The sequence below is a fragment of the Scomber japonicus genome, chromosome 9 (assembly GCF_027409825.1).
Source record: "Scomber japonicus isolate fScoJap1 chromosome 9, fScoJap1.pri, whole genome shotgun sequence".
NCBI classification, from domain to species: domain Eukaryota; kingdom Metazoa; phylum Chordata; class Actinopteri; order Scombriformes; family Scombridae; genus Scomber; species Scomber japonicus.
The window spans coordinates 19,464,199-19,489,193 of record NC_070586.1 but is presented as its reverse complement, the minus strand read 5'-3'; the positions used below and the strand labels follow the sequence as shown (position 1 = coordinate 19,489,193).

General features: G+C 38.9%; 3 protein-coding genes across 3 annotated transcripts in view; all 3 read left to right on the top strand.

The window, feature by feature from the left end:
* The first annotated feature begins 668 nt into the window (after window positions 1-668).
* Window positions 669-5,969, top strand: LOC128364912 (coiled-coil domain-containing protein 112). The gene is made up of 13 exons (XM_053325532.1): window positions 669-802; window positions 1,683-1,804; window positions 1,933-2,022; window positions 2,247-2,322; window positions 2,844-2,970; window positions 3,325-3,441; window positions 3,750-3,887; window positions 4,183-4,304; window positions 4,522-4,648; window positions 4,781-4,948; window positions 5,227-5,325; window positions 5,481-5,599; window positions 5,918-5,969. Exons 1-13 carry the CDS (start codon window positions 669-671, stop codon window positions 5,946-5,948), a joined length of 1,470 nt encoding a protein of 489 aa, XP_053181507.1. The 3' UTR covers window positions 5,949-5,969.
* An 815-nt stretch (window positions 5,970-6,784) lies between these two features.
* Window positions 6,785-19,526, top strand: pggt1b (protein geranylgeranyltransferase type I, beta subunit). Its single transcript, XM_053326221.1, has 9 exons — window positions 6,785-6,912; window positions 7,672-7,790; window positions 9,124-9,188; window positions 9,548-9,699; window positions 10,054-10,186; window positions 11,196-11,241; window positions 13,811-13,995; window positions 14,743-14,851; window positions 16,890-19,526. The coding sequence occupies exons 1-9, from the start codon at window positions 6,785-6,787 to the stop codon at window positions 17,054-17,056; spliced, it is 1,104 nt and encodes a 367-aa protein (XP_053182196.1). The 3' UTR covers window positions 17,057-19,526.
* Window positions 19,527-24,525: 4,999 nt separating this feature from the next.
* The window catches only part of trim36 (tripartite motif containing 36), a 31,930-nt gene continuing 31,460 nt past the window's right edge, over window positions 24,526-24,995 (top strand). Inside the window, exon 1 of the mRNA XM_053326219.1 lies at window positions 24,526-24,588. Within this exon, the coding sequence (XP_053182194.1) occupies window positions 24,526-24,588 (63 nt within the window). The remainder of the gene's footprint in view (window positions 24,589-24,995) is intronic.

Genomic DNA, 24,995 nt, shown 5'->3' with positions numbered 1-24,995 from the left:
AAGGTTCTGAAGTGATACACACTGTACAAGCAGCGCCCTCTGCTGGTTTCAAACAGGAATAATAAAGTCAAGCAAGACGCCTTTTTAAATAAAGTTGGTTTTGTTTACAGAGTCAGTTGAACATGGCTTCCCTAGCAACCAACCATTGCGCTGATAAACATTGCTCGGTAATTATCACAGAGCTACTTTACTGTCTATGTTGAAAAGTGAAAGTATAGGGTTAGAGTTAGGATTAGGGTTAGCAGTCTTTTGACAGTATTTCAAATATGTAACATTTGTCGGGAAGGCAGGAGATGCTGAGTAACGTGACTGTTGAACCACTGACGACAGACTATAAGGTTAGCTAATGCTAGTAGACTTATGACATATATATTGTAGAAATATGTCCTTGAGGGAAACTTGCTGACGTTTTTATTTTACATTAAGCCACTACTACTAGCATGCACACATATTATAAAGTTGTGTCCTTTTTTCATGTGTTTGTGTGGTATTTCATTAGTTGATAAGTTACCCTTGTCCGACAACGTACACCTCGTACATCACTTTGTTTTGTTGCCAATAAGATTATCCTATTATGGAAACCGTTCATAATCTTGCCAAGCTGATTTATAACTGCAGTGGTTGTCTTGTGTTAACACTGATCCGCTTTTGCCCTTTGTCTTTACTGAATGGATGAGGAGGGGGAAGGAGACTGTGTCCAGCAGTCATGCTCATCATCCTCCCCGGTTTGCAGTGATGATCAGAGGCAGGATGCACAGAAAGCTTCACAGTTTCTCAGGGAAGCCGAGAGAATCAGGAGACAGTGAGTCATTTCTTACATTTCAGCTTCACCGCAGAGATAGTGTGCAAACCAAATCACAGGAACATCATATAATGGAAAGAAATCCAAGTACACAACTACATCCTCAACATAAACTAAATCTGTTACAAAGTCTCAACAAAAAGTTAACATTATTTATAAGCTTTGCAACGGTAGTATTAATGCATGGTGAATATATTAAAAGTATTATTTTAGTTTTGCCCAAACCCGTCTTTCTTTTATGTGTAATTTTTGGTTATTTCACACGTGTCTTTAATATAAAGAAGATAGGTCTGTCATTTAAAGAAGGTTTGACATTTGCAATAACTGATAAAACAGATACTTTTAAACTTGTCATGTGAACAATGTATTTTCCCTTTTTCTACTTGAGTATTTGTATATTTATATTTGCATGTTGTTACTACTGCATTCATAAAGCCTTTAGCCGATGTGCCCCCCGCCTATGGAACTCTCTCCCACCAGACATTCGCACTTCTGACTCTGTCTCCACCTTTAAATCCTGCCTGAAAACGCACCTATTCAGAGTGGCATACTCTGTCTCTCACTAACTATGCAATCACCTTCTTCTACTAATGCACTTTGTAGTCACATTCATATTTATTCTTTATCTTTGCACTAAATGTCACCTGATTTATATTGTTTGATGTACTGTTGTTGTGTTATATGTGCCTTGTAAGGTGACTTTGAGTGACTTTGAGCGCCTTTTAATAAAATGCATTATTAGTATTATTATTGTTATTAAAACAACAGTAACATCAAATCTGCCATTGAACTTTGTGAATCGTTGCAACCCTATTGAAGTCTGTCCTTACTGGTCAGCAATGTAATACATCCATTTAGCTTTTTCTCTCCCTCTTCTCAGGATTGAAAAATTGGAGAAAGAGAAGACGCTGAGTGTTCAGTGCAGGAAGAATGGCTGGACAGATGTGTCTGGAGAACTGGAAGAGTGCGAGAAAGTGCTGGAGAGAGAAAGAAAGGCAGAGAGTGGGTCTTACATCCACTTACATCCAGTTACTCTCAGCTGTGTGATCCTCACTCACTATACCCTACAAGTGGAGCCAACACTTTAACTCTGTGATTTACACATTTCCTGTACATTTTTCTTCCTTTAGAGATGAATCTTCAAAAGCACCTGGTGAAGATTCATAATGGGGTGAGAAAGTTTCAGAGACAGCTGATAGATGTGAAACCAACTCCTGAGTGTAAGTAATTTCAGCTAAGCAGCCACAGTAAAATAATAATTGTGCACCACCGTATTTTGTTAAACCTTTCATTCAGCCATCTTGATCAGTATATCAATATTTGTGCCATTCTGTTGTATTCCAGGAGCTGTTGTAAAGTAGTGTACTATGTAATATAAACAGTTTCATTAGACTGTTTTAGCACAGATTAATAATGTGTTTTGCATTTCTTATTGGGTTTTTAGTGATTGAAAGACTAAAGGAAATCATGTCAGAGGTGGAAATTTCAATCAACACCCTGAAAGAGGAGGAGCGCTCATGGTAAAAGCCTACACCAAACAACAAAGGACCACATTAGACTCAGTGACCAGAGAAATACAAAACCACTATAATGTAATATGTTTCAATATAATATCCCTTTAATCAATTCCACATTTAACTCATGTGTAGTGTTACATTTGAGTTGAGACACTGTGAGAGCAGTTTTACTGATATTCCAGGGAGAGCACAATGTTATAAATAAATGTTCCCGAAAAGTTTGTATTGTGTAAATACTTATGGAATTTTGTAGTCAAATCTGACATAAATAAATATGAAATAAATATTACTTCATTGTTTCATAATTGTTATTGTTAAAATTGTGTAACTTCTTATTTTTAATATTCTGCAAATAGATACTTAGAACAGTACTGTTACACAAAGTAATCAAAAGGCAAAGGTGACATACAGCCAAGAAGATCCAAACACCATTTATCAGTGTTTATGGCAGTGCTGTGCTTTGAGAATGAATATATGTACTATAATGAAAATATTGTGAATAGTTGTCCCTCTGCTTCTGTCAGCTTTGAGGAGCTTTTGAAGGAGGAGAGGACGTGTAGACAGGAGATCACTGCTTATGAGAAGAAAATTGAAAACTGGAGCCTTGTGGTCAAATCAGACCCCAAACTACCCCCAGCTCCCACTGTTAAGGTCTGCGTCTCCTCACCTCCCCTCGTTTCTGTATTTTCTCAGCTGTCATTCATGCAATGAAGACATTGAGTCCTGAGTTTGTTTTTGATTACAGAATCTTAGAATTGCAGTGTGATATATAAATATTATATTTCTGCTTTTGACCTCAGAGAGAGCTTGGAAGATGACACAAAACATACATTTCTGCATGCAATTTTGTCTCTGATATCATGAGAAAATCTATATAATTCGTCACATAGTTTTAAGAAGCGAGAAGCGAAAAATGTCTATCCTGCACCTGCTGAAACTTTGTTAATGCACATCTAGTCGTCTGATCCGTGCAAGTTATTTTTTATTTATTGTCTTTTTGAAAAGACCAAACCCCTGGACAGAGATCTCCCTGCAGAGGTCAGAGCACTTGAATCCTTCCTTCAGAAGACAGGAGGCCCTCATGGTGGCTGGGACCAGTATGACCACCAAACCTTTCTCAAGGTAAGAAGTTAAAATGCTGGCGCACCCTGGTGGTCGAGTGGTTAGAGCATTGTCCTTGGTTCAAAACCAGCCAGGGACCTATGCTGCAGGTCATTCCCCTCTCTCTCCCTGTTTCCTTTCGGCTTCTCTGCCAGATACTATCTAGATAAAGCCCAAAATAAGTCTTTAAAAAAAGAATTTCAAATGCTTTGCTCAAGGCAACTTAAATATACTGTATGCTAAGCTAAGGGCTGATTGGAAGTCCTTATCATTTGGACACTTTTCCATGAGATTTTTATCTGAAATACTCTAATCTGTTCAATTTACAGGTCTGGACGAAGCACAGTGGGCAAACAACCTACAGGAAAGAGGCCAAACTGTACCTGCCTGGTAAAATGCTGGAGGAGATAGAGCAACATGAGGACTGGTACCAGGAACTGATTTATCTACAGGACAGGAAGAGAGAGGTAGAGAACTGTGACAAAACACATGTGAATTCAATAAGGCTACGTTCACACCGCAGGCCTTAATGCTCAATTCCGATTTATTTGGCTGTTCATATTACACTTTTAAATGTGGCCTCCTGAAGTGACATTTATGGTCTAATGTTAAAAACAGTGTGTGGTGGCAGCCGGCAAATTTGTGAGCGGGTGATGTTAAAAAGGAGGAAGAGGAGAAAGATAATTAATACTCTAACAATGTCTTTATGCGGAGCATTAACTGTATGTTGCTCAAGAATAACGTCTGTATTTTCATCCCCAGGCTATCCAGAGGTGGAAGGCCAGCAAGCAACAGCACCGCCAAACCAGGATACAGAGCCAGAGGGAGGTGGAGGAAGCAGAAAGGAGGGAGAGAGAAGCCAAGAGCCAGGCTGAACAACACAGGTGAGTCTAAAGTAGAGTACAATAAAAAATCAAAACTGATTGATGAAGTGGAGTAGGCATTGATTTCATGGCTAAAGCAGTGAAATGCACCTCCAGATCTGTGTTTGATTTGTCATCCTAAATAAGGCTAATGTTTGAAGATTAATTTGGCTATAATCTGAATTATTGTCACTTTGGTGCTATCTGTTTTAGCTTGTTATGTCCTCTTCTATTTTAGGGCTGAGGAGGAGAAGAGGGAGGCTGCACGGCGACTGGAGGAGTGGAGGGAAGAGAAGAGAAGGAAAGACGAACAGGAAGAGGAACAGAGACTTTTTGAGGAGATACAAAAAAGGAGACGGGCAAAAGTACGTCTGCGCATGCATATGTATGAAAAGTAATTCAGGTCGTAGTTTTGGTTATTAATCATGGAAAACAACTCTTGAAGAAGGCAGAGCACTTTACATATTTAGCAGGCAAAATAATCTCTGTTTTATCAGGAAGAGCGTCGTCGTCAGCTCGAAGTGAAAATGACCATTGAGGAGCAGCTACGATTGAAGAGAGAGGAGGAGGAGGAACAGACGAGGATGAGAAGAGAGGAGGAACAGAGGGAGTTGGATGAGAGGAAAAGGGAGGCAGTGAAGGGCATCAAGCGCTTCAGTGAAAGGGTACGAAGTCTGAATTGCAGAAACCCAAGACCTGTTATCAGTTTACCACACTGGATTTTTAACAACAGCTCTGTGTGTGTGCTGCCACTGGATTCATGTGTCAGGGCACTTTTTGGTTATGTAACATTATTATGGGATATGAGGGTTTACCTGTTTTTGAATTTTTGAAGTAAATGCAAAGGGTAATGTTAGTAGATAAAAGAAATATGTCTGTGTAAAATATAAAGCTCCAGCACAAGTTTTACTGCATTACTGATGCTGTTTCTGCCTTTCCACAGGATCTTCACAAGGTGGAGGCAAAGCTTCAGGAGAAACAGCTGAAGGAAAAAGAAGAAGAAGAAAGACATCAGAGAATCACTGCAAAATTAAAGGAGAAAGTAGGACTAACACTAAGGATTTGATCATTCATTATCTTTATAATCTAGATATGAAAAGCCTCAGAATAAAAGACACTGATGTTTATAGCTCAACCCTAAAATAAACAGATTTGTGGTTTCAGGATATGGTTGATTTTTATTTGTTCTTCATGTAGGTGGATGGTCACGTCACCAGAGACCCGACCAGGCTCAGCCGTCCCACTAAGGGATGGCAGGAGCGAATGAAAAACATTGGACCTTCAGGAGGAGGACCCGTGCTACAGATGTTTCACAAGTGAGATTGCCTACACTTATTACTGCACACAACAGGCATTACATGTGACTTCTTTTTAATCACTTAAAGACATGGTTGTTAAATGTAGCTTCGTATTTCGTCCTTTGTTGTATGTTTTGCAGCTTTAGTATTAATTGATTCACAAAGTACCGTGTGGACAAAATGACAGGAAACATTGATCTTAGCATATATTTTCGCTGAGTCTATGACAGAAAGGTGTTTAGTCAGTGTACAACTAATTTTATCCATCCTAATTGCATATTTTTTAATCTGAAACTAACTTACTGACGAATTAATTTTTGTGTGTGTTTTTTGCAGAGCTGTTCCCAGTTGGAGACAAGGCCTGTGATATACAACAATAGAAGCTGACTGAACAGTCCTGAATCTAACTCAGATTTCTGTGTTTCTTGCTGAGACACACTGAGACCTCAACAACAGATTGTGCCTTTATTTGAATCTACTGTGTGCTGATGTACGGTCTTTAATTTATGTACTTTTATGGAATTTTTCTCTTAAATAAAAGACCATCATTACAGTTTTGCTTAACTTTCATAACTTATCTCTGGTGGTGGTTGGTTATGATGGGTTGCTCACAGTCAGTGTTAATGGATACTCACAGCTCTCAAGGAAGATACAGTACCTACTACCAGGTTACTTCATGAAGCATGATAGTGTCCACAAAGAAAACCTGCATGTTACTCTATACACTCACTAGTTTTGCTATTAATTCTACATTTATGAAGTTTATACGTTTTCAGTTTTTGTTGACATTATCGGTGATCGTTCTGCTTCATGTTTATTATTGAGGTCATAATGGGTGATGGTGGTGTACTAGGGTGCATTATATTGAATGGTATTCCTAAAAGTTTGTCCACTCCATTAATATACATCAGGGAGGCAAAATATTAATAGCATCAATCAATATAATGCACCCCAGTAGCCCACCACCACTTAGTACAACCTTAGTAATAAACATAAAATAACAATGTCAACAAAAACTGAAAATGAAAAATTTATGGAAGACATATTGTATTGAATTAGATTGCACAGGTGTGACTGTGTATAAGTTGTTTCTTTGCTTCAGCGCATCAGATTTCTCTTTATGCACAATGCTCATTACTCTAGAGCTTTTATTTTGAAATATATAAGTACCGGAAAAGATTCCTCATAGGTGCGGATGCAAAGATGGCGGAAGAGGAGAGCCAGTTTGAAGAATTTGAGCAAATAGACTTTTTAAGAGATAGACATGTACGGTTCTTCCAGAGAACTCTTCAGGTGTTACCTGAGAGATACGCCTCCCTGGAAACAACCAGGTGAGCTGACTGAATTGAAAAACGCCGCTCTGGTTTATCTGTTTTATTGAAGAACTTGACCAGCAGCCGAGCTAGCCGTTATCAATGGTTTTGAATGGAGGCTAATGCTACTTAGCTTAGCTTGCTCGCTAACATGATCTAGTGAAGTTATGACAGGTTGGCTGCAAACTAACAAGAAAACTTGCTGCAAAGCTCTGAGCGACTATAAGTCAACCTACACTCAACTTATCAGTCCACATTAGAGGGTTATATTATCACAGCAACTCTTTTGGAAAAGGGTTAAAAACCTTTTTGTTCAGGAAGGCTTTTTCATATTTACTCTTTGTGTTTGTGTTGTATGTTTTTAATGCTGATGCACTCGGAGATTCACTACGAATGAAAAGTGCAGTACAAATTAAACGCATTTATTATAAACTTGAATATGAACCTCAGAGTAGTAGATGTTTATATATATATATATTATATTAGTATACTTTATATAAGTATAGTAGACTGTTATATTGCTTAGGGTTTTAATTACTTAATACAAAACAAATATTTCACTAGTTGGCTCAAGTATCCTTAGCTGACTTTAATGAACTTTTTTGAATTGGGTTTTATCATCCAGGTATTTCATGTAACCCTTTACAGTCATAGCTTACATTACCTTTGACTTGCTGCATATCTCTAACATTGTACTTATGTTGAGATCTGTTTTATATGTGTTTATCAGTATTATAAATTGAAATCTAAAAGATTGCTCTGTGCCTCCTTTTTCAGGTTGACTATCGTATTTTTTGCCCTGTCTGGTCTGGATGTGCTGGATGCCCTGGATGTAATTGATAGGAACATCATGATTGAGTGGATCTACTCATTACAGGTCCTACCAACAGAGGATCGTAAGTTTTACAACACAACCCGATTTTCATCACTCACAAAAAAGGTCAAGTGAGGTCTTAGTTTTAATTATAGAGCTCATTTAAAACCACCAAGAGTTGACCAAAGTGCTTTACAGACACTCAGACATAGAATCAGAACAATCACCTCTGAATTTTAACTGGGAGCGTGAAGTGACAATCAGTTAAAAAGAGGACATAATGCCCTTAGAAGGTCTTTTCACATCACTGAGTTTTAACTGGTATTTGTATTGTGGTGAGAAGAATTATTCTCTCAGCAGAACTCAAGAGAGATTTATAGTTGTCAATTCAATATATACAGCACATTTATATAGCATCTACATGGAAACAGAGACTCACATGCAGAAATCACTTACTGACTGCATTGTCCCTTTGTTATTAATGAAATACTCTTATCTATCAGAAATAACAATATAAGGGGACAGAAGACTATGTTTTCAGGTCAGACGTTTCAATGGTTTCATCGGGTCGGGTGAGAGCGAGGGGAACTGAGGCACTGCTGGCTCAGGGCAAGTTTACGTTACGGCCAGATTTTCTTACAGCCTGTTTCAGGAAAGCCTGATCAGGTTCACAACTTTAGAGTATTCAAACTTCAAATTCAGAAATATTTTCACACTTTCGGTATTTTGAAACAGACATCGGCATCCAGCTGCCCTCCTCACCTATCTGCTCTAATTGTAGCTCTGTTCATTAAGGAAAGTTTGACTGTAAATATTTAATGACTTATTTTCTCCCGTTGCTAACAAGCCACTCTGTGCCATCTGTTTAGATGCCCAGTTAGTTAATTATTCAACACATCAACACAAATCATGTCAGGATAGCCGTGCTTGATTGGACTGATTTTTTGCTGCTGCCATATGTTTGCTGTCTGGCTGGTTTCTTGTCATTCGATGTGAAAATACAGCTTGGCAGGCTTTTTTTCTTTTTTGTCAAGTATGTTTTTTTTAAATCTGAATTTTAAATCAAAACTTTCTATTTTGACTAAATGCAAATGTATAAAGTACAAACTCAAGAAGTAGTAACTTAAATCTTCTGTTCTGTAACATTTTGTTCACTCTTTGCAACATCATAACATTTTGTGTATTGGGTTCTGCTATATATAATGTTCCTCTCATGGCCACTAGATGGCAACAGCACACTGTATTTATCACTAGTGGGTCACCTCATTGTGTATTTTTGCTGCACCCTGTTGAAGGTCAGTACAAACAAAATGAGACCTTGTTTGTGAGACAGTAAAACAGAATAGTGCTTTCTCGTCCCAGTTGGCTTAATATTTACCGTGTACACAATGCCCTGCCCTGTTCATCTTTTCCAGAATCCAACCTAAGTCGCTGTGGATTTCGAGGATCGTCACATATTGGTATTCCTTATGGCACCAAGGTACTTTATTACTCTACATCCTGCACTGTTTTCAGACTTATCTACAAACCCCTACCTGTATATAATCTGTACTAAATGTCCACATCTGTAGCAGACTAACTTATATTTCGGGTCAATTTACTTATTGATATGATGCTGTTTAAATTATTGTACAAACCTGCTTCTTCACATCAGGGGGTCCAATTTTTAGTTATTAACCTCTTCCTAGCAGCTGTAATATTAGCAGCCAGTGTACTAGATATACATTTTGCATAACTGATTGACTCCCCATGAGGTCTATTTTAGCTGGTACATCTATTGTAATGTTCTTGTTTTTTTGCCTTTCCACTGCAGTAGTATGAATATTATCTTTCATTCAGGGTCCCGGAGTGCCCCATCCGTACGACAGTGGCCATGTAGCCATGACCTACACAGGGATGTGTTCGCTGCTGATACTGGGAGATGACCTGAGCCGAGTTAACAAACAGGCCTGTCTGGCTGGTCTCAGAGCACTGCAGCTAGAGGACGGCAGGTCAGGACACACACACACACACACACACACACACACACACACATTTTCACTTACACTCTGATTTACACTGGCACTTTCGCTCTGACTCAAATACACCTTAGGTTATTTGAAAACTAGCAGTCTTAAAGTGAACTGACATTAACTCACGTTTGGTCCTGCAGCAGTATTTGCTTTGTGTAAATTATGTAGAGCAGTAACACCATCTTCAAACAGAAATAATACTGATTAAACACTTGATAGTCATTTTCATAGCAGCTGACATGGTATATCTTCATATAATACATGCTTATTTAGCCAGTTTGTAACTGTCCTGTGTTTATGGCTTTCTGTGTCTGTGCACCTTCCTGCTTCCAGTTTCTACGCAGTGCCAGAGGGAAGTGAAAATGATATACGGTTTATCTACTGTGCAGCCAGTATCTGTTACATGCTGGATGACTGGTCAGGCATGGACATCCAGAAGGCCATTGACTACATCAGAGGAAGTTTGGTGGGTGTATATTAAAAACCTAGACTGAGGCAGATTTTTTTGGTGTACCTCCCATCAATAAAACAGTGAGAGCTATATTCCAGGCCATTATACAGCCTCTGTTTCTGCCTCGGCGCTTGAATGAGGCCACCCACCTTCCAAAGGTGGCACTCTGCCTAGAAATACTTCATTTATAATAAATGGAGGGGGTTGAGCGGTGCATCATGGTCTAAAGCTTTAGCAGAGGTTTTTCCACCCCGCCAGCAGGAAAAAAATTATTTCGAGTTTATGATGTGGCACCTGAGCGATATTTTTGTTACTTTGTTTACAGACGTTTGACTCGGACCTTTCTTTAGCCTCATTGTTTGTTTTTCTATCAAATGTGAGTCCAATACATCAAATTGACCTTGTCATGATCTGACCAGACACACTGACAGACAAGGAGTCAACCTTGTTAGTTTCTCCCAAGTGACTGCCGTTTTTTGTATAGCTTGTGAATTTTTCAAAGGAACCACAGCTTATAATAGGTAGTTGTTTTTAATAAAATAGCTTCAAAATATGTCACGGTTTAGGATAAATAATGTTTTTTTTTTTAAAGCAACTTTGTAATGTATCCAGAGAAATACCAGGTCTCCATTTGTACTTAAAAAACAAGGTAATCCCAAATAATTTCAAATAATAGTGTACTGTAACAAAATGACTGATGATTGAATTTTTCAACACTCCAATAGAAACACAATAAATGCAAGAAAGAAGGGGAAAAAAATCACACCAGCTGATGATACATCCTGCAGTGAATAAATAGGAAACCTAAAGATTAACTTCAGAAGTGATTCATCACATTTGAGATCTGTAACTGATTTGGCATCTAAAATTATAGCCCACAAATATTTTTCATTTTGAAAATTAGTTCAGTATATATCTACATGCAATAAGTGAATGCGGTTCAGTGTTCTGGGGAACATTAGTCTTTCTTGCTTAATGATAAATTGCCTGTAATTGAATGGCATTTTCTCTGTTCTCTACACAGTCATACGATAACGGGTTTGGCCAGGGAGCTGGGCGGGAATCACATGGTGAGTACAATCATCTTCTAATGGTTTATATTATGTCATATAGTTACAGACATTGGTAAGCTGAATTTGAAAGTTTTATGCACACTGAAGGAAAAGAAATGTACACATTTGGAAGCCCAAATTTCAACACCTGTCAGAAGTCTGACATTTGAATATCACATTCATTTATAAATGAAAAGGTTCATATTGGATCAAAACGTTTGTGGGTGTGTTTGTAGTGAGGGGCATGAACGTGGATGATGGGAGTAACTGGTTTAAAGGATTAGCCCTTGAAATCCATCTCTGTAGATACATTGTCCTCATTTATCCCTCCCCCGCTCAAATTAAACTTAATTCTTCTGACACAAAAGCCTTCATCCTGTACACACACTTCAGTTCAAACACAGCTTGGAACATATCCATAGTCACCTTTTTGACACAATAATTTCCTGTAACAGACAGTGAATATATGGATTACACCTCTAAAATTAAAACTACTATAAATGAGCATCTCCTGGTGCATCTAGGTACTTTCCTCTCTTGAGATAAATTCAGTTTATGATTACAGGCTTCATTGAGACTCCGATAAGTTGTGTGCGCCAGCCGATTGTCAGTTTGAAGGCTGAGTACACATCAGTACACATCAGTAGACATACAGTAGATTACCCATTACCAGCGACCTGTGAAGTGTATATTTGTTCAGCACAAGACCTCCCACACTGCGCTTTAAATGTGCACACACTCACACTGCATTGTGTGTAAATGTTTGTTTTTGAGCTACTGTGTAGTCTAACATATGGAGCACAGTCTAATACATGGAGCACAGAAACTATGTGCCAAGATTATAAATTAAATATATTTATGTGTATACATTGTGTTGCCTTTTAACATACTACTTCCTCTAATATTTTCTTCTGCTTCAGGCTGTGTATTATTGTTGTTTTTCATAAGACGGCACGGTTCTTTTTCCATCACCTGAAAAATTCCCAATTGTAGGGTGCCATGACTAACAAACAGCAGCTCATGGGTGAAAACAGTCATACTTAGATGTGACTATATCGAATCAATGAAAGGAGGGGCATTCTTAAAAATGTGATTTTAAGGTCATGATTTGTAAAATTTCAGTCCTGGTTGATTTGGCGACACTTGTGGTTACTCGTAGTAACTGCAAGTGTAGTTTAACACTACAAGTCCCAGAGCTCTTGGTGCAGCAAATGCTTGTTGAGCAGCTGCTTTGTCAGGAATACAACAGAAGAGCAACTGCTGCATCTATTTCCACTGCAGCCAAAAAAACTTGCATTGTTGTAATGAAGATGTCAGTCTGTAACAAAAATAACCAGCTGATTAAAAAGTGCTGAAAAAAAATCATGTTCTGTAGATGCATTTTTAATGAATGATTGTAATAAGCACTAACCTCAGTGACAAATACATTGCATGTCCTGTGTTTGCCACCCTGTGTTTCACCAATTTAATGCTTTCAATGTGAAGCAGTGTTAGTATGAACATTCAGTTTGCATGAGCGATAATGTAACACAGTTCTGATACTGTAGGAGTGAACAGTAAAGAGTGAGGCTAATGTCAGATAGAATTGAAAACAGTATCACTGGATTACAAGTATTATGTGCACATTTGGTTTTATTCTTTTTTTACATTTAAAATTGTATTTCAGTTTACTTCATGAAACATGTGATTGCCCCAAACCTACTATTAGAGTAAATGGTTTTGGATTTCCCAGAGCTGTCTGATCTTAAGATGCCTCTAGCAGATATCGAGATAGACATAGTTGATTACAGGTAGACGTGACATGTTGGCAGATTTACACTCTTGGCCCACACACTTCACCCCACCTTGTCTCCCTCACATGTGAACACGCACAAACACAGATAAGCAGCCACATATGGTGGTAATGTGTTTAAGGCAGCGTGATAATAAAAGCAGTTGACAGTCGGGTTGTAGAAGGTGATGGATAGTTGCTCCTCGTGACTGTACTGATAACAACCTATCATCAATCAAGAAGCACACTCACGTTTATATGACTTTACTGACGAAGACACTGATTGCTGCATTGAGTACTTTGTTTTAAGCCTAATATTGTGATAAAACAAATCCTGCTCAAAGGTCTATGGGGCTGCAAAAATGTTCTGTTGTTCCAGTTAACACTCCTCATTCCTTTGATATTAAAGTGCATGAATACAGTCATAACAGTTTCTTTCCTTACAAACACACACACACACACACACACACACACACACACACACACACAAAGCTGCGTCTTCATGAGAAAAAAAACCATAAGGTAGCTCCATGTTGTGATAACTTCCAAGGAAAGGTGGAAATTGAGAATAGCAGCATGCTATCAAATATTTGGCAAGAAAAGGGCCCACACACAGACACACCCTCTGTTTTTACAGCTCTGCCCTGCAATCATGTAGTTTTCTGTCATCAGAACATGTCACTGCTGAAATGTTTGCTTTCCATTTGAATGATATTGTCAGAAATCAGTCTTCTAGTTTAATTTAGATTAATTTGTTATAAATTGTCCATATCCACTTGATCTGTCTCATGTGCCTGCCTGTCTGTGTGTGTCTAGGTGGCTGGACGTACTGTGCCATAGCCTCTCTGTGTCTGATGGGACGACTGGAGGAGGCGCTGAGTCAGCGGGAGCTGGACAGAATTCGACGCTGGTGCATCATGAGGCAGCAGAGCGGCTTCCACGGGCGCCCCAACAAACCTGTAGACACATGTTACTCCTTTTGGGTGGGAGCTACGCTAGAGGTACAGACTGATATAACACACATTCACAATCACCCTCGGCACGTGTTAACATGTTGAGTTAAAGTATTAATTCAAGTATTCTCCTTGATTTTCTACACTTATGCGTTATGCACCATTTTGAGAGAGATGACACTGGCATTTTTAAAGTACCAGAATGCATAAAATAATACAAGGTTGTTATTTTTTTTTAAATTGTATTATACATACTCACACTTTCCCAAACAACCCAAAACCTTTTGGCATGTGTTTCATAATTATGGGCCACATAGATGAGCACATATGATCTAGAAAACTGAGCTAAACTAGGAACAGATGTGAGGAAGCAAGGGACACAGACACGCACTCAAATGCATGCAAATGTGCACACAGAAAATGTTTGTATATTGCAAAGTGCAGTAAAATACATGTTCAGGTTTTCTCCTTATAATATGTGTATAGATAAATAGTGGAAATAGCTTGAATATCAGATATTTGGTGTGAAATTGATTGCAGTAACCCACCTTTGTGAAATGGAATGAAATGAACTCAACATTATCTCTCTAAACACAAGATGCTTAGCATATCTTTGGGTTTGAAAAATGTATTGTAAACTGCTTAAATACCCAGCTGACAACAATCAATATTTCTCTAATTGATATTCAATAATTTGTTTATTTTCATGTTTACTCCCAAATTTCATGGTTTCATTTCTCTCTTATTCCCTTCCTTTTCTCCAATTCTCTTCCCACACCATCTCTTCTGTCCCAGTTGTTAAATGTGTTCCAGTATACGAACTTTGACAGGAACAGGAGCTTCATCCTGTCCACACAGGATCGGTTGGTGGGAGGCTTTGCAAAGTGGCCAGACAGCCATCCAGGTAAACCATTTGAACTCAAAGCTTTGGCTTTTATAGGAACTTCTTTCTATAAACTATGAATAAAAAAACACTAAAGAAAAGCAAATAACAGAATGCTGCCTTAATGTTTGTGGATCTTGAGTTTTGTGTGACTGCAGTGCGATTTGTGTCAACGTAAAAGTGATTCAAATTGCATACATTTTACACTACGGTAAAGGCCACAGGAGGGCAGCAGGATTAAATGGCATGCTGATTGTCCATATGGTGCAAATTAAGTGTAATAACAGATACATGGACTGAGTACATGTATAGAGGTTGCTGTTCTTTCTTATTGTTGCTATTTATTTTCTGTAGCTCGCCTCAAGGACAAAAAAGTGAAACTAAACCATTTCAAAGTCTTTTTTTGTGTCTTTCTCTCCTCTGGTTGGCCAGTTTCTACCCTGCCCTCCACAGGTGTGGACAGGTCAGGTTTTACCTGAGATCAATGGAAAAACTCTTGTAACTCTAAACTTCAATGATGTACATGCTTGTGTGTGTATTTGTCAGTGTGCTCTTGTAATGTGTAATTGATGAGTTGATTGTTCTTAGGTAGCCCAAGGATACAGGAGATCGAGCTCATGTTACAGAAAGAAGGCAGGGAAGAAACAATGAGGAAAAACAGGCACTGCGTTGACAAAGCCTCGTAAATATTACTGAACAAAAGAGAGATTTAGGAAATGAAAGGGTTCCTTTATGTATAGGCACAGATAGCATTGGAGTGCTGTCTTGTAGACCTTCAGCTATACAGGAACTGGTCTGGGAAGATAGGAAGCTAACAATAACAGTGCTAAAAGGAACCAAAGAAGGTGCCACGTATTTGTCAAACAGATCTGGTATATATTATTTATATTTAGCCAAATGTACTTTGAACATTTGACACAACCAGGTTATGTCTCACTGTTGCTGAGACGTTCTGGCCATCTCTGTGTTCATAGTAGGAATAGTTGGGTTTACATGGAGCAAAGGTGGCCAAAATTTCAAACCAGGTTTACTGAAGTTACTGGATTGATTTTCCTGGATTCATGGTTATTGAAATGGCTGAATAATTTCATAACGATGGACCAAATGTCAAATGTTAGTAGAGTTTGCTGTAGGCCTTTATCTTGTAGAGAGTTGTGTTTTCACTTGTATTAAAGACTTCTGAGTTGAAAACCAATGGGGGCTAATATTGACACTATGAAGATATCAGTTGTGTGAGATGGTGTATCTTAATGGACACCGTAAGATAACATAGCCAGTACTGGATGGGTGATAATTGAGCATTAGCCCATAGTTTACTGTCTTTCAGGGGAACAGTATCAAGATGGTTTTTATCTTATTCATTTTGATCATTTTCTTTGATAAAGCATAAATATTCTCTCATTGAAGTTTCTCTAATGTGACGACTTGACGGTTTTATGTTTGTGTATAGCTGTAAATTAAGTATCTTTCTGATTTTACACAATTAAAGAATTGGAGGAAATTATAACATACATTTTTCAAAATGTTGTTGTTTATAGCCTAAATGATAGTTACATCCCTGCTTTGGACTAATCTGTACATCGTGTCTGTACCTTGTGTTTGGCCTTGTGTTTCAGTCACTTAGAATCCTGATTGATGTAGCTAATGGTGCTTCGATTGATTTCGATGTCCACGTCCAATGATCTGTCATTTCATTATAATTAAATTAGCTTCCATTTACTGGCCTGTGCAGCTTTTACCCTGATCCCAGAGGGGCCAGTGGGCTACCCTTTGGTGAATTATTTATGTCTACTTAAAGGAGCAGTACAACAAAAAGATGTATTCTGGGAAATGAGATTATTGTTTTATTGATTCAGTAGTGACATGAGGTGACAACCATCATCATTGTTGTAGTTCTGATCACTCTGAAGTCTACAGACCTGTCACATGCAGGTGTGTCTGTGCTGACGTTAACCATATTTGACCTAGCTTCACCCTTTCCCCCTCCTTTTCTCACTCTTTCACCTCCATCCTATTCCTTCCTCTCTTGTCCTTTCTTATTCTATCTCCCCTCTGCTAGACCCTCTCCATGCCTACTTAGGACTGTGTGGTCTGTCTCTGATTGGAGAGCCCAATCTGAGGAAGGTCCACCCAGCTCTTAACATCACCCAGAGAGCCTTTCAGCACCTCCAGCAGCTGCAGCAGACATGGAGGGACAACACTGGCAGCTGTAACAGACAGCACTGACAGCAGGACGATCCACAGCTCTGCCTCTGAACAGGTTCAGTAATCAGGAACATCTAATAGATGTCAGTCAGAGGCAACTGGACTTGTTTTTCTGGAAGACGTAAGGTCACTCATCTGAGAGGCCTTCTCATTTCAGGAATCAGGAAAGTTTTTGTAAGACTCCAGTTACATAGCATTAGCTTCGGGGAGCTAATTTTCAGTCCATCTAAAGCAACATTTTTGTTAAGCAATATAAGCCACACTTGTTTTGCTGCCTTTTTATTAGTAGACAGAAGTAAATACAAATGTACATTGTGGTTTTTGAGAATAAAACTATGTGCCAGAAAGTTAAATTTGAATCACTGGAGACTTGAAGACATTTCAGATGCCTGAATTTTACATCCTTTTTAGATAATGATATTTAGGAAGCAGTATCTACAGGCTGTGAAGCATAAGCAGCACTTTAGCAGAGCAGCACCGTCGGTGACTACGCATGATGTGTTCAGGCACATCACATAATCAGTGTTTGCAAAATAAAAGAAAATGGACTTAACTGTAAAAATATGCTTTGAATTATAAGAATATAGTGCAAGTGAAACTGGGGCTGCTATGTTATTGTAGTACTGCTAAAAACTGAAGCCTATCTGTTCCTTCATACAGACGAGTCGATGCAGCTGAAATGCCTCCTGTGTAGATGAACCTTTAGCTTCTTCTTCATAGTCAACACCTCTGTTGTAAAACCTCCTAGCCAACATTGAACACTCCTGACTTGCTTCACATGAGCATAAGACACATCCCCAAGACCTCTTTATTTACAGTTTGATGGGGACGTCTTTAAATTCTAAGTAAGTTATAAGTTCTGGAGCTGCTGGTAGCTTTACCAGCAGAAGGTTTTTGAGCCAGCTTGTCTAATTTTGTGTTGTGCTAAATAATGTCAAATATATGACAAATAAATAAACATTGATTTTTCACTTTTGTTCACAAACCTTTATGGGGACAGTGGTAATTTGTGGAGGATACTTCAAAACTGCTGAGACAAATATTCTTTTAAATCAACATTTCTTCATTTTCAGACAAAAACACCTCCATGCAGGTTCCTCCCAACAGTATGCACTTTTTGCTTCTCTGCCCTCATCATCTCCTTTACGCTGCAGCTGAACCTCTTCAAAGCTTTGAGCTTTCCAGTTCCAAAGGTGATACCAGCCTGGCAGGTTCACTCTCCTGAGCCTCACCATTCAGCTCCCTCCACTTTCACCACTGGCTTTGTTTAGAGATCAAGAGAGATTTAAATGGTAATTGAACTACTGGGTCACAATAAACAGACAGCAACTAAGAGCTAACAATCACCTTAAGGGAAAAATCTATTATTATTTGAAGATAATTCAAAAACTTGTTGGAAAAACAACAAATGAACTTAGCTACAGGCCTTATCTTTAAACCTAATGTATTGTTCACAATTTTCCTGAGGCTAACAGAAAAAAGCCACATGAGAGAATTTGGTAAGAAGGGGAAAATCTATGTTCCCTGCCAGGCAGTAGCTGTCTGTTGTGGCAGCTGATCCTTTCCTGACAACCAGATGAACTACTGAACTCTACCAGCTTCCATATTCCCTGCAAGGCACTAACCAGCTTGAAATCAATAAGATAAAGATGAGACAGTAGCAACAGTAACTCTTGAGGACATGTATTCTTCAGAGTAGCATTGGGAATCTGCGTGTTATTTTCAGAACAAAAAGGAGGCAGGTATAAAAAAACGAGGAACAATGAGCACAGTGTTCAGAGACACAGCTGTTGTCTGATGTGTTGGTCAAATATTTGATGTCTGAAATGTTGACTGTCCTGAACATTTCTTCACCCAGGCCTTGTAATCCTACCATCTGTCTGTAGTGCACGACTCACCATCTGCACAGAGGCTCACAGACAGTTCAAGCCACTTGATATTTCAATGCTCAGCTCATACAAAAGTGACCAGCCTTGCTTCCCTTTAGTTGAGCTACAGTCGGAAGATCTATATTTTTAAATCTTAATACGATCCCTAACATAGTGATGCATAGGCACAGAGCTCAACCAGCCTCTCGTGCTTCCTCATCACAACTATGCTCCAAATCCACAATTCCAGCCTCACTGATTCCTCCTGCTCCCTGCTGAAGCCACGCCCTTTTATTTTAAGATCGCTGTCACAGCAAACACCTGCTCCCTGAGAGGACAAGTTTGGAGGAAACAAAGTCACAGCAGGACACGAGCAGTACTGTAGATACAGTGGCCTGTCAGCAGCGTGTTACCTGCAGGGGTCAACTGTGATCTGACGTTGGTGACGCCATACCTGGCCTCGTCTCTCTTCCCGCCAAGTTGCTTTCTTTAGAAACCAGACCAGGCAGACGGATGAAAGGAGAGAAGAGGGGAGGAGAAGTGAATAAATAAATGATTTGATCCATCTATTATTAAAAGTAAACTGTCAGAGGCTGGAATCTCCTCTCTGCTCAAACCCTGCCAAACTCCCAGTGTTATACCTTTGTTTTGGTGCAAGAACAATAGTATTTTAGATAAGTACGTCCTATATCATTCACATACTGTTTTGCATAAAATGTTGAGGTTTGCTACAGTTTCTGATATTCAGACATCTTTGTTTTTTTTATTTAACAGGTAATTCCTAGCTTATCTTTTGATGGAGACTCACACCTTTTTAGTTAGTTTTCTTATTTTCTCACCACAATATTCTTCTTAATTTAACTTTTATCACAAATGATGTGATAATCCAAACAAACATGGCCTTTTAATAATCAGAGTATCCAATTTAATATTATAAACATCCCTCTTTTTTTTTTGTTATGAATTGTCCTTAACCGCAGTGGTCCTGACTTTAAAATGCACTTGAGGAAAACAGCGTCTGTACCGCTGCAGCACTGTGATAGAGCCAGATCAATTGAAATCGAGTGATCTTGTCTCATGCATCTTCTGAAGCCTGAGCATTTTCTCCTTATTGGAGCCCCTTAGGTTGAGTTTCTATCCTCATTGTACATAGGACAAGTCACATGGCAAGACTGCTCACTCAAACTTGACTCTGATCAGATGAAATGTGCCTCACGTAGCATTTTTCTGGGTCACTGTTCTCTGAATGCTCACTCCTTTCACTGTGCTTAAATTGAGCCTATAGCAAGGTTTGAACTGTTTTCATCAAGAAATGCACTGAAGATGAGTGTTATCCAGAAAAGATGGAGGAAGGGTGCATCCTAAATCCTTAGAAGCATTGGTACATCTACACTGTAAACCTCTTTCCTGCCCCCATAGTTGTACAGTTCAGTTGTTAAAGTCTGATCGATAATGCATTTCCAGAAGGAGAGAAGAATTCATGAGACAGAACCCGTAAATGCTTACTTAAAAGGATTAAAGGTTAAGACTACTGCAGATGAAAGCTGCATCTATAAACAGTTTATTGCAAGTTTTTTTGCCATATCCCACTGCAGTCGATGCTCCCACAACATAAAAAGAAGGCTCCACGGCTTTGTGCTTTAAAGGAACCATATGTAAGAATTCAAACCATTCACAAATAAACTAAAATGATCAATAGAGCGTGAAGAAATAACAGATTTGTCATTTAATGTTAAAGACGTTGATGTATTGTGTTGCAGATATTTACTGAAGTTAGCATGCTAACCAGCTAGCACCGGCCCGATCTGTCTGGTAATACCACTTTGTACCTCAAGAGGTGACAGTTGACTGTTGAGGATGAACTTGACACGTGGCCAATTCTTACATATAGCACCTTTTTAAAGAGCTGTTGTGTTTGGACGGTCCAGGGATTTGAAATGAGAGTGATCTCAAGTGCTGCCAGAATGTGACAGGCAGTCAGTCAATCACAAACCCTCGCTGTGTCATAATGTAATGATAAATAATGTACCAATAAATGTAATGGAATTTATTTTTTCTATGCTATGTAGACATATTGAGTGTAGATAATTATGTAAATGTCTATAAATATGTGACTTGTATTGTGCAGGTGCTGGAGATGGAAAAAATGTTTACAGCAGCAACATCAATAAGACAATTAGAGGAATTGGTTATGCAAATGTTAATGTTGATTTAGTACTTCAGCTTTGAATTTGAGGACAGTAATGTTGATTGTAGCTTGGCAGTGCATACTGTATTTAAGGTAAATAAACACACATGCAATCTGTTGCAATGGTTTTGGTCTTTGTTGCTTTGTATGCTTCATGTTATACTCCAATTTAACCCCCTGTGTGTCTACCACTATACTGTCCATTATCAAATTAATGTAAAAATAATATCATAATATATATCTACCCTTGAGAACATGAATGTGCCCCTCGAATTTCATCCACCTGTTAGATTTTAATAGTAAATAGTGAGCAATTTATTTTGTGTACTAAAAGGAAAGGCTTTGTCTCTGAAGAGCAAGAGTGAGTTCAGTCATTTGAGAGCAAACCATGTAATAATTCTTCTATTTCTAAAGCCCTAAATGTGTCTTGATGCACAGGAAATGATCCACAGGAATGGTCAGAGAGTTGCAAGAAAACTGAGATTCCCTGCCAATTTGATGGAAATCAAGCCAATAATTTTGTGAGTACATAATAATGAAGGAGCTAAAGATACAGGCATACTTAAAATCATACATCAAAATCATGAATCTTTCAGATGTTTGAAAGGATTCTCCTGTCATGTATCCTGCAATTAAGATTTGAATAGTAAATCAAGCTAAATTTCATGTTCATCCCGGCTTTGCCTGTTTTTGGCACGGTTGCATGTATAGTGCTACAATTCATCTATAGGAGGCTTTTCCCCCTCACCTAGCAGCCTATACTTGTGGTTCAGTGATTCATTTGATTTACTGTTGATCTGTTTTTTGACTTCCAAGATGACAGCTGGTGAAAATTTTTACCCATTTGCCTCAATTGTATTTCATATTGCCAGAGCGTGGATGAGTTGTGCTTTACAGTAACATGATGCTTTTTCTTTAAATCTATTCTTTGCTAGGTCAGTGACTAAGACATAATTAAAAGCCTTGGGGGAAGGGGAGTTTCACTGCATACACACAGAGACCAACGCAGCACAGTTAGACATCACTGTTGGCACTGAAGAGAGAGTAATATGACCCAGACAAATGTGGCCAAGTGGCACTTAGTTATGCAATCTGGATGTAGAAGATACTTAGATCAGATATGTCTTACTTTATCACATTTATCACATTTGACAAATAATGAAAAGGGTGAAAAAAGGAAAACACACAAGTTTGACCTTTTTTTCTTCCCCAGTGAATATAACCCAACAGATTTGAATTGTCTGTGAGATGTTCCCTTGACAGCCAGCTGCAGCTGTAGTCTGGGTGTGGTTAGATGATCCCCTATTCAACAGACATCTTTATGAGACATGTAACCCTATATCTCTACACTGCAAGTAGAAGAGGCTGAGTGAGAGATATGTGATTAATGAATTCAGAAATACCATCTCAAGTTAAAATCTTGGTTAGGGGTTAGGGTTAGAAAAAAAACACAAAAGCAACTTTGACTCCAATTTTCTGCTCTCCGTTACAGAAGATCTGAAACTACTGTCATTGCCAAACTAATCTCAATATTGTTTTTATTGTCTCTTGTAAAGTGCTGTTGATACCATACAAATATACAAACACAGCATGTTTCTCTCGTGATATGAATGACTCATTTCTGATGACGAACTGGCCCTTGGGTGAACTTATATGTGCTTAAACAACAGCAGCGTTATCTGTAGTTATTTAACTTTAATCAATTATACACACACTAATCAATGTGTTCTATTGATTATTCAGTCAAGTCAATAGCACTGGGATTCAGTTCTGTGGTTTTTATTCATTGGTCAGTCAAGTGTCATTGCCACAGATGATACAGTTGAGGGCTCATCTCCTTCCCAGGAGTCTATTAAACTGGTCATAAAAGGCTGTAAATGACTACTGTAGATGCTCCATTTGCTCTATGAGTCAAAATGGTACCGCTAATGAGGCAACCTGCATAAAGGGGTTATAAGTTGTAACTAATGACTTTGTAAAGGGTTAATAGTCTATTTACTAATGCTTTATAGATCAGTTATAGGCCATTTTGCCAGTTTGACATGTGCGTTGTCTTTAATACACCTGGAAAACCATGAGAGTGAGCAGATCAACGACTTCTGGAAAAGAGCTTCAGAGACTGAAACAAAATCCAATTTGAAATTTGAATTGAAATTTGCAGTGAAAGGTCTGACATCTTTGAATGCTGTGAAATTTGATGGAGATATTGCCCAATACTTTAGTTTATGAGAAGATACTTATATAATATAATACTAGGCTACTAATAATCTATAAAGCCATAGGAAATTCACCTTTTATGAAGCCATTACTTTAAATGTAGAGTATGCTGGTACTGTCAAATTCTATCTCAATTTCAAGTTAATAAAATATATATTTTGAGACTTCTCAGCACAGATATGAAAACACGATGGCAGTGAAACCATGTTGTAACCCACATACTGCTCATCTCAGTATTGGATAGGTTTTGGAAACACTGGTCAGTTGGTGAGTTGGCCTATTAGTTTTTTCATGGCCAGTTTGCTTCGTCAGGGCAGTCTGCCCGTTTGTCCCCCCACCACATGCTCAATGGGGTGGAATATGTTGCATGAAGCCATGAGGCCATCTGGTGACGCGGAACAAGTGGCATTGCCAGAAAAATTTAAAGCGCAAACTTAATCCGGCCTAAGAGTGGCCTCACATTCCGGATCATGCATGAAACAGGTTTCTATTTGATTCTGTCACATTCATGAGGTGTTGGGGCAACTCCTCCCTAAAAGAGAGACACACACTAAAAGACCAGAAAGCTGCAGTCATATTTGGGTCGCAATGAGCAGAAATCAGCGCATATAAAGCAACATATGCTCACACATGAGCGCGCTGCAAACCATGCGTAAATGCCCAACTTGACAACAGATTTAAGACCCCCCACTCCCCCTCTTTAATCTCCAGATTACAATGATTATTTTGTAGTGATTGATGTTTTAAAAAAAAAACCAGCAGTCATCCTGTGCGGGTTGATAAATGTCAAGCAGGATACAAAGGACTCTGTCAGGCGAGACATCGCCGCTGAGGGATGATGTAGGGAGAAGCATGGAGATGGTACAGTATAGGAGAGGAGAAGGCGGGGTTTCCCTCCAAGATGAGGCAAACTAAAATAAAATTGGCTTCTTGCAGCCGGCGCATGTACGGTAGACTGCGCGGACACTCATAAGCCTGTACGGAGAGGGAGGGAGAGGATGGTGATGGGGATGTGGTCGGAGGAGCGGCTCTTCTCTCTTGACGTTATCTCACCTCCCCTGTGAAGCTGTTTGATGCTGTTTCGTTGAGTACAGCTGCTGTTTGTGCTTGTGTTTTTTCCCCCTTTTTCTATATATAATATTTTAATATTCCTGTGCACCCTGGCTGCCCGCCGAGCATATCCTTCACCATCACTATCATCATCATCATCCGTAGTCATGTCGGACTCTGAGGACATGACGGAGTTCGCCAGCATCGTTGAGCGGATCGAGCGGGGCGAGGTGAGTCTCATCCGCATGATTTACGGTCCTCCTGACAGCAGTGGTCTGTCTGTCATCATACTCCGGCTGCAGCAACAGCAGCCCGAGCCGGCCTGCAGGGCTATCAGAGGATGGAGATACTGACAGACCCAGACCATTGTCTATTAACATATTTTCTATTAAATTTCTATTTCCGTAACATGATTTCAGCTGCATGTCTGCTGATTCTGATCACACCCCCGCTGTTCAGTTTAATTAAATTCTATTCTTTTAAACATTGATAGACTATTGTATTATAGACATGGTGATACACGCCCACAATATGATCCATTCAGATTCTATATTCTCTTTAATGATAGGTAAGCTATGTATATGTTCTTTTTATTGATCTGTTACATGTTACATATTATTATGTTACATATTATATT

Coding starts and splice junctions, on each gene's coding strand:
- LOC128364912 (XM_053325532.1), top strand. CDS start 669: ATGGATGAGGAGGGGGAAGGAGACTGTGTCCAGCAGTCATGCTCATCA. Junction 1,805..1,932: donor GAGAGAAAGAAAGGCAGAGA/GTGGGTCTTACA, acceptor TTCTTCCTTTAG/AGATGAATCTTCAAAAGCAC. Junction 4,649..4,780: donor AAAAAAGGAGACGGGCAAAA/GTACGTCTGCGC, acceptor CTGTTTTATCAG/GAAGAGCGTCGTCGTCAGCT.
- pggt1b (XM_053326221.1), top strand. CDS start 6,785: ATGGCGGAAGAGGAGAGCCAGTTTGAAGAATTTGAGCAAATAGACTTT. Junction 6,913..7,671: donor GCCTCCCTGGAAACAACCAG/GTGAGCTGACTG, acceptor CTCCTTTTTCAG/GTTGACTATCGTATTTTTTG. Junction 14,852..16,889: donor GTGGCCAGACAGCCATCCAG/GTAAACCATTTG, acceptor CCCCTCTGCTAG/ACCCTCTCCATGCCTACTTA.